Source organism: Anomalospiza imberbis, chromosome Z (assembly GCF_031753505.1).
Source record: "Anomalospiza imberbis isolate Cuckoo-Finch-1a 21T00152 chromosome Z, ASM3175350v1, whole genome shotgun sequence".
NCBI lineage: Eukaryota > Metazoa > Chordata > Aves > Passeriformes > Viduidae > Anomalospiza > Anomalospiza imberbis.
Window position 1 is genome coordinate 31721456 of NC_089721.1, and position 13111 is coordinate 31734566.

The 13111-nt window shown below is 35.8% G+C and overlaps 1 protein-coding gene across 11 annotated transcripts in view; it reads right to left on the bottom strand.

Moving 5' to 3' along the window:
* Positions 1-13111, bottom strand: part of CCDC171 (coiled-coil domain containing 171) — a 155417-nt gene that overhangs the window by 100052 nt on the left and 42254 nt on the right. For all 11 annotated transcript variants that reach the window (XM_068177037.1, XM_068177042.1, XM_068177040.1 and 8 more), the window contains exons 10-12: positions 9818-9920; positions 3898-4001; positions 974-1063 (exon numbers count right to left, since the gene is read on the bottom strand). In XM_068177037.1, coding sequence (XP_068033138.1) covers positions 974-1063; positions 3898-4001; positions 9818-9920 — 297 coding nt within the window. The remainder of the gene's footprint in view (positions 1-973; positions 1064-3897; positions 4002-9817; positions 9921-13111) is intronic.

The window sequence follows — 13111 nt, forward strand, 5'->3', positions numbered from 1 at the left end:
AAAACAGGCAACTTGCATAAAAACCGGTACCCTGTGTGTGTAGCAAGCTCAGTTTGTATGTGAAAAATACAAGTATCACTTGCAAAGGGTTGCAAAATTTTTAGGTGACTTAAAAAGGTGCTGTAACAGAAGCAGAAGTCCTAAATCTTAAACATAAATTAGTAAAGTTCATAACAGGTAACAACACATCATGTACAAGTATCCATTAATGTGAAGATTCAATGAATATTACAGAAAAGCACTGCATAAAACATAAAGCAGCATATATCAGCAAAAGAATCTGAAAATGCTGTGTTTACAGACATTCTATTTTGGCAGTAATACAATACATTGCTAGTTGGGAGATTAAGTTAAAACACAATGTCAGGACTTGCTCACTCCCTTGCCAATTGATTTAGCCAGACAGGACATTACAAAAGTGGTGTCAGGCAAAAACAGAAAAAAAAAATTGTTCCAAAACTAAAGGAAAGAGCTCTCAAGTGTTTTTATCTCAGGTAACTTTTACTCCAAGAAATTTTATGCCGCACTCTTTACAGCTGTTAAAGACAACTTGATGCATCACAGGCATTGACCTTTCTGATAAACACAAACAAAAAAAATAACTAAAGAATTTACATCTTTAATAAAATATACCTTCATGTGCACAGAGGTAATTAAATTCTCTTTACCTTTTATTGAGAAAAACAGTTAAACAAAAAAGATTACTGATAACGATTTCAATATAAAATGATACCCTGCAAATTTATCAATGTGTTTTAATTATTTTAGAAGTGCAATCATTGAAATTATGTACTTTATAGTGGTAACCAGGATAAAGCAGCATGGTTTCACACAAACTTGTGAGGTAAATTAGTTTGCTCAACAGACTACAAGGATATTAAGATTTACTCTGATAAGAAAAAAGATACTTTTAATCCAGAAAGATACCTTTTGCAGAATGTTCAAATTTCATGCTAAGTTCATTAAACCATACCTTAAGGTCTTGTCTTAAAACACACATTTTCTCCTCAGATACTTCAAGTTCTTTTGTCATCTTTTTACACAAAGTCTTCGTTTTCTCAAGCTGCAAAAAATATGGAAGTCAAACAGGCTTTTACAGAAAGGCTGCAATGATCTATTCAATATAATAGAAAGGAAGAATTTTGTATATGAAAGTAAAAAAACAAAATTTATTTCAATTTCTTGAAGAGATTTTGTACTCCATACAATCTAAATAACATGCCATTACAAAACACTAAATAACTATATTATAATTATTTAAAATTAAGAGTAGTGGCAGAATCCCAAACTGAGTCGATTCTTACCTATCCTATCAACTCTCAAAATGTCTGACAAAAACACAGATTTTGAAATGCACTTGAAAGCGTAGTGAATTCAGATAATGATCTGGGGAATGGTTTGAGAAAACAAGTTTTCAAGTCAGTGGCCATTTGCACAAATTGTCCAGCTACAAGCTTGATTCTTTACTGAGTACTGGATAGTACTCACAGTCTGTAAAAAGCAGCAATGTACCACAGAGGCACAGTGACTTTTAGGGTTAAAAGCAAAAGCAATCTCAGAGGTTGCTTGATGTGTACTGAGGTACCATCATGCCTACTACCTTCACTTTTCACTTTCAAAAATAGTAACAATGTACCAAAATAATCCGTATTTCTGTTTATATGATGATACTGCTAACACCTGACATTTAAGGAGCAACTCAGAAACAGAATACCTCATTTACAAAATTTATTAATTACATTTAAAATGTTTATTTTTATATTTTGATGTCAGGAAACTTGGCAGACCCCTTAGAAATAATTACAGTAAATTAAAGAATGCTACTGGAATATTTCCAGTCTTTTTATTGCTTTACTAGTCTTTCCCCTTTTTCCAAACATATTCTGGTGTCTGCATTATACGGAAAGTCAGAAGCTAGTTATCTACAAAACCCAAAACACTTCTACACCTTTCTAGTTTGTTAGTTTGTGTAGTCACACAACTAACAGACTTAAAATATCTAGTTAGTTTGTGTAGTCACACAAACTAACTAGATATTTTAATCTAATGTTTAACATAGTAAGTTAAAGATGACACATGACAAGTTTACCAGCATATTTCACATATATATACAGGTGTACACATACATAAATAAATTCATCGATACGTGGGATCTTGTTGAGAATCTTTTTATAAAGAAAATCACTAAAATTTTCTTACTGTTGTGTTGCTTACTAAAACTCTTTCTTATTGTGTATTAAAACATCCTAGTTTTATTGCACAGTGCCCTTCATAGTCCCCTTGTTCATTATTGTATTATTAAAAAGTTTTATTATTAAACATATCTCACACATAAAGAGCCAAAAGCAGCATTCTCTGTGGGGGCGGGGGTAATCAAGAAGGACAGAGCACTGCCCTTTCTGTGCACCACAAAGGTGCTCAGTGATCTCTGGCTCCATATGACAACTTCAGGGTCAGTCACACACAGTCCTACTGGGAAGTCTTGTGGCAGGTCATTTGGTCCTGCTTTGCTTGCGATTTATTTTCCTTGACAGTTCATTCTTCTTTCTGTCAGAACACTCTCTTTGCTTTCTTAGAAGCCACCCCTTGGTCTTCCCACTGCTGTCTCTGGCACAGTTTCACAACAAAGCACATCAGTAAGCCAAAGCCTGCTGAGTCGACTTTTCAACTGTGCTGCCTATCACGTGATGCTCCTCCTCCCAAATAACAATTCGTTGTGGGTAATATGTTCCTAGTTACTCTTCAGCTTCCAGACTTGGGTCTCAGAAGAGTTTCATAATGACTATACACATCAGTTCTCTTATCTCACTGGGAGAGACTTAACAGTGCTTGTTGTTTAAAAAGTATAATTGTTACCATGGTCACTTATTTTTGTGTCCCTTGAACAAACTCAAAGGTCTTGTGGGAGACAGCATTCTTTTTCCAATAAAAGGGGCAAAGCTGATATATTTTTCTTTTTTTTTTCACTTTTTAGTTTTTTTAACCTATTAAGTGACTAGCTAGACTATGCATTTGTCAAAACAAAAGACAACACCTAGAAATGGAGTGCTGGCACCTTTACAATCTCATCACACCTTGCCTTTCTGTATTTGCCAGTTTTATTCAAAGACTAATCACAAGTTTGTACAAAAAGCTTTAATGGTGCAGTTAACTTCTTTCTACAGCCTTTAAAGCTACAAATGAATAACACATTTACACCCAAGAGGAGTAATTTAGTCAGGCTAGAAAAACACACAAGAAACTAAATACAAACCTGTAACTTCTCAGTCAGTAAAATAAAAGGACAGCAGGACTGCATGGATAACATCTGATTTTTTTCAAGATTCCCAAAATTGAAATATTTCCATTATTTTCTTAGATAACTTAAAGACAGTATTCTAACAGTCCTATTTTAATTGAAATGATAGCAAAATAGCTCCCAAAGAGAATCCATTGAAAATACACTCTCCTCAGAAAATTATACCAGTTTTAGAAGTACAAGGGAGCATGATCATGTACATGCCTGATACAGCAGTGACTACTGAGGCTCAACTATTGTGTATTTAGGAACACTGCTGTATGTGCAGCTGCCCTCTTAGATCATTATCTTTTAACTAAAATCCTATATATGAATGGCTTGTTATCCTAAATGTTTTTTGAAAATAACGCCGAAAGATTGAACAAGAAAATGAAATTAAACTAGAAAGACAAAAAAACTGTTCTCCCGGCCTTCACAAATGTGAAACTTTACTGCAGGGCAAGCTTAGAGAAATAGTAGCGACAGAGATTTTTTCTTCGGGCATGCTTGAAGCTGTCAACTCAACATTCCCACTCTTCAGCCATTTTTTTACAAGTGAAGCGTATGTTCTGCTGCAGGCCAAATGCAATACATATAGAGCCAAACATTGCAAGCGTTACCTCATTAGATGTATCTTCCAGCTTGTTCTGGTAAGCTGTCAAGGTGCACCTCAAAGTCTCAACGACATAGCAGCTCAGAGGTATATCTTTGTCCTTACAAATGCCTGAAGGAAAAGACAGAACAAAAATTAAGCCTTAAAGCCACAGAGAGAAAATTACTCACCCTGGATGTGAGGTATTAGAATTAGTTAGGGCTTCAGTGACAATACAGAACACTGAAGAGCGGCCTTTTTTGCCATGAGAGATACAGCTGTATAGCCATGCTTTCACAGCACATATAGCTGAAAGACACTTGTATAAAAGCTTTAATAGAAGATACAGAACTGTAAATTCTGGATTACATTTATACATAATGCATTTGGTATGCAGTCTCTCATATTATTTCTACTGTGGTCAAGACAGTGTCATTCAGTCAGACAAGCCAACTTCGAAACCATACAATTATATACTTTGAAAAACATATTTTCTGAAAGTTAAGAATGTTACACTTTTCCTGACATTATTTTGCTGTTGTGACTAAGCATGTATATAGTAATGCAGTACTTCATTTACTTAAAGCCTTACCAAGCCAAAAATCACATGATTATGTTATGCTTGGAGAGGACTTAATAACATTTTAAATTATCTTGAATTTTATTCTAAAGGAAATGAGACAAAAAATATTATCTGTCTGCAGAGTTCTATGTAACAATTCAATTAGAAATCTGATATATCCATTACATACACACTAAACTTACTTATTAAGCCTTAGATTAAGACTTCTGATCTTATTGCCTTAAATATGGACAAATGAACAAGTCTGACCATTCCAAAGTGCATAGAACAATGTGCCAAGAAAGCAAAACAACACTGTATTGATCGAGAGGTCACAAGATGTCAGCTGATATTCAGTTTCCAAGAACAAACTTTTCTTTTTTCCTGGTGTTACACCACAATATTAGGTTATTGACAGACCATTCTCCTCAGCATTATTTCTATTCTTCAGAAGCATTTATTGCTTACTTTGTAGCAAATTATAGTATCAACTTTTCAACAGTTTTTAACATGTTCTATAAGCAAAACTATCTTTACCGACTCTAATAGCAGCCTTATTTTGCAAAAGTGAAAATATCTGTGGGATTTTATATCTAGGAAGGCTAAATCATCATAATTCCCAGCATAACTAAACAATGATACAGGTGCTTATCACCAGTGTCATTAAGCAATTTACACAGAGTGGCTCATAAAGTCCAATCAGATACTAAAGTCTGAACCTTTTCTTTGGCCGTCCATAAAACTTTATCAGAGGAAGTCCACCTACATACTTGCAGGGCATTTTTAAAAAATTCTGTAATTAGCATCATCTAATAAGCATAACATTCTACTAAGGCATTGTATAAAAATGATGAAATTCCTCCTGTAGGCTACACATAGTACACCAATAGAACTCAGTGGAAAACTTACTTAACTGCACAAGTCAGATTGTATTGCCAACTGCTGTTCACAAAATTCTTTCAGTTAGTTAGCCTCTTCTCTCCTGACTTTTGATAATACCAGAAAATATAAAGTGCTATTCATGCTGGACTAGCTGTCACAGTCAAAGTCCCACCTATTCAAAGCAACACATATTTGCAAGATTGCTTTCAGTAACAGGAGCAAGATCGACTCTACAGCTTGCACATCCCAGTGACAGACCTTTGTTCTATCAGCCACTCCACCTACTTACCACAGTTTCTAAAAGTCTGTAGAGTCAGAGAAAAACCAAGAGTTTCTTAATGACACTTCAGAGCCCGGTGAATCCTAGAGATATCCCAAACAACAGTGCTACATTTAAAACCAATCTAAGAAGAATTCATAAAATCTGACATCTTTTGAGAAGTTAAGATTTCACATTGAAGAAAGTGACAAGTGTGAACTTACCATAATTTTTATCACATAACCACAGCTATAGGTATGCACAGAGCTCCAGTCCAGTCTTCTCATTTACAAGACCAACCTCTCACTACTACCCATTGTAGGAACATTCTGCATTGATCTTGTTGCACAAAAAAAATACAGACTATTTTTTCATACATGTAGCTCTAGCAAAGTGGTAAAACACAATACTCATTCAGTTTAAAACCATACCTATTAAGTCAATCCAAGAATTATCTTCCATACCGTAGTTTTTGTCAAACTGTCTAAATAATGTATTTTCATATTTTAAGTCCCAACCTGCAATGATGTCATTAATATCATGTTTGCCAAAATTAGAATGTTGCCAGTAAACTTTTCATGCTGTCATTCCTTGCCTTTGCTGTAACCCTATTTATAGGCAGGTCAATCTGCCAATAGAAATACAGATTCAGCCTATCTGCATTAGCTGAAAACAAATCTATGGCTTTAACGCTGCCCAAATGTTGTCTGACTTCATACAACTGTGCAGGAGACACACAACATAATCCAAATGCACTCTGTTGTGGTAGAAGCACTATGTCAGCAATGAGATAAAAAACCCAATCCAGTACTTGAAGTGTACACCCAGTGTTGCCCAAGAGTTTGAGGGAAGAGTTTGGGGAAAATGCCAAGCACCATATGAGTCTTACAGAAATATACAAGTGAATAAACTCTTAAATCTGCTGTTTCAGACTTTCTGCTAGCTGAACTGGGGCCAAGGATAGGAAAAGCGATAATTTTCTTCATAACAGCTCACATGGTGCTGTGTTTTAGATTTTTGACCAAAAAAAGGTTATGCTAACTCAAAGCAGCTAACACTCTTAGTACTTTGCACTCATTTCACCTTTTTTTAGATTACTACAACCATAATTACTTTTTTCCTGAAGACAAACATTCCTAAGAACATACCCTATTGCTGAATAACTGCACAATGTGATAAACTGAAAAGATACAAAGTGAATTCATGCAAATGGACCAATAAGAATAATAATGCTCTGGAAAATTTATAAAGGTCATTGGAAAAGAAGAATACATGGATTTATGCTTGTTATTTTGACATGCATAAAGAAAAAAAAACTTTCTGAAACTATTTAGGTTTTAATCTCTATTGGGTTTGCATGGGCTGGTTTTTGATAGTGGGGGGGACTTCAGGGGTGGCTTCTGTGAGAAGCTGCTAGAAGCTTCCACCATGTCCAGCAGAGCCAATCTGTGGTGGCTCCAAAGATGGATGAGCCACTGGCCAAGGCTGGGCCAATCAGAAATGGTGATTCTGTGATAACAGGTTTAAGAATAAATCAAAACAAATGTTGTGGTGCCATTTTAATTGTCACTACAGTAAAGCAGGAATGAGAGCAAGTGAGAAGAAAAATTTGGCAGACATCAAATGGAGAAGAAGGGACAGGAGGTGCTCCAGGCACTGAAGCCCACATTCCTCTGCAGCCCATGGTGCAGCCCATGGTGAAGCAGCTGTGCCCCTGCAGCCCATGCAGGGCCACAGGGATCCACCTGCAGCCCGTGGAGGAGCCCCACATTGGAGCTGGCAGATACCTTGGAGGAGGTTGTCATCCTGTGGGAGGCCTGTGGAGAGAGGGCCCCTGCTGTCAGGCTGGAGCAGCCTGTCCTTGGAAGAGTGACCCATACTGCAGCAGTTTTGGGAGGACTGTAGCCTGTGGGATGGACTCACGTTGCAGCAGTTTGGAGGGAGCTGTTGCTGATGAGATGGAGCCATGTTGGAGAAGCTGTCAGTGAACTGTCTCCTGTGGGTGCAACAGGGGAAGGACTCCTCTCCCTGAGCAGCAGGAGAAGCGACGGGTGATGAACTGACCGTAACACCCATTCCTTCCATCCTTGTGCCAGCTGGGCAGGAGGTAGGGCTCGCAAGGAGAAAGGGGTGGAGGGTAGGTGGTTTTTTAAGGACTTATTTTTACTTCTCTTTATCCTGCTTTGATTTTGTTAGTAGTAAGCTCACTTCTTATCCGTAGGTTAAGCCTGTTTCGCCTGTGATGGTACTTGATGAGTAAACTCTCCCAGTCCTAACTACAACCCATGAACCCTTTGTTAAATTTCCTTTCCTCTGTCCAGCTGCATGAGTTAGCAGCTTTCATGGGTGCCTGGCATTGAACCAGCATCAACTGGGCTAACGATCAATACTATCAATAAAAATATAGTATTATCTTCTCATTACTGTATAGCCTAATAATCACAGCATTTGAATTAAGGGGCTGAATCTTTAGTGTTGGATCTTTAATACTGACAGATTTTTAAACAGATCTCTCAACCCCTTGGGCTCAATGTTGACCACAAGAACAAGAAAGACTTCCCCAACAGCTGTGGCTCATGTAGCCCCACATCTAGTAATTAGATCACAAAGATGTATTTAAGATTTTTACTTTTATTGGTATATAGGTATTCCCATTTCAAATAAAATAACAATATATTTTTAAATTTGAATATTATTAAATACAAAAATTTGTAAGTACACCACAGTGATAATATAATAACACAAAAGCATTAAAAATTAAGTTTCAAACTTTAAAGCATAGCAAATATGTAGAACAAAAGTTTTAGTCAATGTCTATTCTAATATCAAAAGACTGTAATTGACTGTAAAGACTCAGTTGATCTACTGCAAAACTAAATTCTACTATCCACCTCAAGAGCCTCTTCAGTGATCCTAAAGCTTGAAAAAAAAATCTATATAACTTAGTTTAAAAGTTTACCTCAATCAAAGCAAATTAATACTCAAGGTACTGTTACTGATTTTCTAATATTATAGGGACAAGTCAAAGCTGTTCTCAGCAAGGCTTACTATCCAAAAGACAATTGCTGCTTTGGAAACTGCACTTTGGCAGCAGCATCCAGCTCTCCCCAGAGTTACTTAAGCCCTTTTGAGCACGTGGAACTTTGCAAAACTGTGGATAACCTACACTCTTTAAGAGCTTTTCAACTGTAAACCTACAGACATTATCATGGTAATCACATTTATAATTGCAGACTAAAACTTATACCAGTTCCAAAACAAAAAGCATATAGCCTATGCAAGAAAATCAACACATCACAGAATCCAAGCTTGCCTTTTAAGGACAAGAGAAATCCAAAGAAGTTGATTCTTTATTGAAATTTAGTATCACCAAGCCCTAAAAAATATCCTTTTGTGAAGATACAAAAAAATGTATCTTTATTTAAAAGTGTTTTTAGCAACCCATTTATGTCTATTGTTGCTAAAAAGCACAAAAAGTGTTTTCTTCCAGTTTACTTACACTATAAATTGGAAGCACTTTGTGTGTAGTATGCAATTTTTCTAATGGGAATTACAGTTTTAAATTTAGGTTTTTAAAAGTGCTCAATTTCCAGCTTTAGAAAAATCACTAGCTTGACGTTAAAGCTCAGCTTGTTTATGTTAGCCACTATTTCAAATGTCTAACCAGGCAGCAGTTTGATAACTCTGATACAATAATTATATAGAAAACCAGGTAGCAGAGTGACAACCACTGACTTAAAATTTATTTTAATGAAAAAAGGGAAATATTTGTTCTGTATCAGATTAAATGAATGCAACATAATACAAGTCCACAATCAACTGTAAGAAGTATTGTGTTGCATCATGTGTCCTACACAACCTTTTTGAATATATGACCTTTAAGTTGCTGAAGGTTGCCTCAGAATTTGGCTCAGTTCAGGCAAAACATCTGTTCCCTTTGCAGGTATACTGTAAGGACTTTTTTCTCAGTTGGATTTAGAGCACAGCAAGTGAGCCCTTTTCTGACCGATCATATACACCCCAGCATTTGTAAATCAAGCTCTGGGCTGACAACAGCAGGTCCACAATCCGTCACCCTTTCTCAGCTAGCAAGGCCATTTGACTGCTGTGAGAACTGCTCTCATCATGTCATCAAATCAAAGCATGTTGAGAAGAGGGAATGCAAGAGGCATCTGCAGAATTCCCACAATGTAGTGACTTTGGAACATTGACAGATGCATCTGTCATTTTATACCTTCAACTAACCTGCTGTCTGCTGGTCTGACATAGCAAAGCTGTCCAAGAGTAACTCCAGCTCTCTCATGTTGTTTTCATACGTCTCTGATAGAAAGACCTGGTGTTTCTTGGCCTTTATTTGACAGGAGGAACAGGCAAGACAAGAGGGGGTGGGGAAAAAACATTAAAATAAGTAAACAGAAGAAATACACATCACAATTATATATTTTTCCTTTCTAAATTTAAATTTCTGCTGTATTTCTTTTTGTGTCTTTTCTCAAGCCAAGAGACCGAACATGACATAACAAATAATAACACAACACAACATTGTAACACACAACATAAAACTAAAGGATTTCAAAAGCTTAGTCTTCATCATCTTCTGCTTTAGAAGTATCTTAATGGACATTAAATTCTGTCCATCTATGCAAGCAGTGAAATCTATTGTTACATCCTACAAGGGCATCCAGAAAGACACCCAACTACTGGCAGACAGGCTAGAAATCCATGATTTGGCACTCAGTCAAATCCCACACTTATTCTCATTGCAAACCTGCCTACTTCAATTGTTAATATGTTCCATGCTAGACAGGGATTTCTTCAATACCAAAAACTCATCCTTGTACATGAAACATAAAGCTACAGAGTTCTTATCCCCTATCATTGAATTTTCTCAAAGAAAGCTGTTCACTAAGTGCAGTCTATTGTTCAAATCAAGACAACAAATTTTTCAAGGTCAGAAAAGTTCTACAGCAGATTTTTAAAATCACTACAATAGAAAGACTATACCAAATCATTCATTCAATTTATATCTGATATTATAACTTGCAGTTTTCAAAGATATGCATCCATAATTCCAGATAAGACCAAGGTCCCTTTGAGTATATGTAGTTTTGACTTCTTAAGTATAATTTTAGCTGCTGACTGACAAAAAAGTAATATACCTCATCAATTTAGAAAACCTAAAAGCAGCAAAAAAAAAAAAAAAAAAATTAAAACTAACCATCCATACCTCCCACCCCAACTCAAAAGGAAACTAGATTTAAATAACTTCACAAATTCCTTATGACAAAGGTTATGGTCAAAGATGTTTCATGACTTCTAACCGCTCAATTTATTTCCATTCTAAATTGTAACATATATTTGTATCATTTCCATTTCTACTTGGTAATGGAAAGTTAACCTTTTTTTTACTGAGTAAAATTCTACTGTTTTCTACCATATCTAGAGACTGTTGCTTTAGTTATGCTTCACTGCATGTCAAGGAACCCAGGCAATTTCTTATGTGTGGGAAACATCCTCCCCAGGAAAACTGCTACATACTGGTAGCATAAAACTGTCAGAATAAAAAAAACCAAGAAATGCATTTAATTCTCTGCAGTGTTCTTCACTATTCAGTTTAAATATTTTATAAATTTGCTTTACTCTCTCAATTTTAATTATATATACTGTATATCAACTAATATATTATTCATATGTGTATTTCAGTGTTAGGTCCCCTGTAGCATTTACACACTTTTCCTTGTGTGAGAGTCTGTACTACACTTCATAAAGAATTTCCAAATCACTTCTATATATTGAAAAATAACCAAGGTTTAAATCCTTCTCCATAAAATTATCTATATAAATAGAACTTGTAAATGTTGAGATCCAGTAAAAATATTGTATGGAATGCAAGCAAAATAAAGTAATTTACTCTTGCGTACTGACATAATCTCAGAGATGTCACAAATTAAAATGAAGGAAACATAATGATATGAAAACATCACAATAAAATAAATATTCTTTTTACATAAAATACGCCAACATAGAGAAGGTGAAACTAAGTCTTTCCAGAAAAACATTTTTCTATGGAAAAGTAAAATGTGAGAATTATTTTCAATCTTCTCATCCATTTTTTCCATTTTGTTTAGTTAATTTACCATAATTTAATTAGTGTGTTCCAGTCTATTCAGCCTTCACTACTTCTCTATGCTTTATTTGCTAACTGCATCTACACTTCCGAAGTCAATTTTAGTCCCTTTTTCAACAGCAATAACGATCAAAAGGAAATTACTTAGACTAGCCAGTCTCTCTACACTTGAACTGCAAAATATTTAGTATCTTTCCTTTCTAACTTCTATATTCAATCACTGTCCCCATTATCAGAAATTTAAGGGAAAAACTGCTGTAAATTACACTGCTAAAAATCCAGGCACAGTCCAAAAGGATCTATTATTGATCTGATTTCTTATGTCTCACTGACAGATATCTAATAAGAATGTATGCAGTCATAAAATCTTGAATTTTAACTGACAGGACCTGTGGAGGTCATCTGGTCCCATTTCCCACTCACAGCACAGTATGGTCAAAGTCAGATTAGGCAGCTCTGAACCTTGTTCAGTCAAGTTTTGAGTATCCTCAAAGATGACATTTCAACAAACCCTCCAGGCAACCTGTTCAAATATCTCACAATCTGCATTGTGAGGTTTTTTGTTTTCCTCTTACAGGTAATTATAACTTTTCTTTTTTCTCTTCTACTTCTAATGCACAGATCCAAGGAGAGTATAGCTCCATCTTCTCCACAAGCAACCACCTGATAGTTTATGGCAGTAGCTATTATCTCCTTAGTTTTCTTCAGTCTGAACAAACACAGGGAGTATGCATAATGCTTTACTTTGGAAAGGAAAATGGAGTGTATGAGTATAGAGTCAAACACAATCAATTGCAGCTGACAGATTCAGCTGTTCCAGGAGATGTGATTACAATCCTTCTCAACAACCCCATCCATCAACATGCTTTGCCATTCCTGTAGAACTACTGGAGAAGTACAGGTGTAACTGTTTCCTAGGTTATTTCAAAAGGGTAATCAATTGACAAGAAAACCACTAAAGCCTTTTCATAAGGAGATTTTGCTTCACAGACCACATTAGTAAATAGGTGGAAGAATATTTATAAACTCAATTAAAATTTATAAGTCTTCTGCTGACTTTGTTGACTTCCTGTACACCAGAATGGACCATTCTTAACCTAGACAGTGATCCTTGAAAACAACCTTGAAAATCCAAGGCAAGGTCTGTATGAATATGCACAGAACTCCTGACTAAATTCAAGTATTAATAGGAAGCATAAAGAAGATTGTTCAGACATACTAAACTTGGAAAAATACCGATACATTGATAAAGCCTAGAAGGATATGTTTAGGAATGCCAAAATCCACCTAAAGTTGAATCTGATGTGGGATGTGAAGAGCAATGGAAAAAGATTTCTGAAGTACATCACCTGCAAAAGAAGGACTAGGCAAAATATGGGCTCATGGCTAATGGGGCAGTGATCTGGTGACTA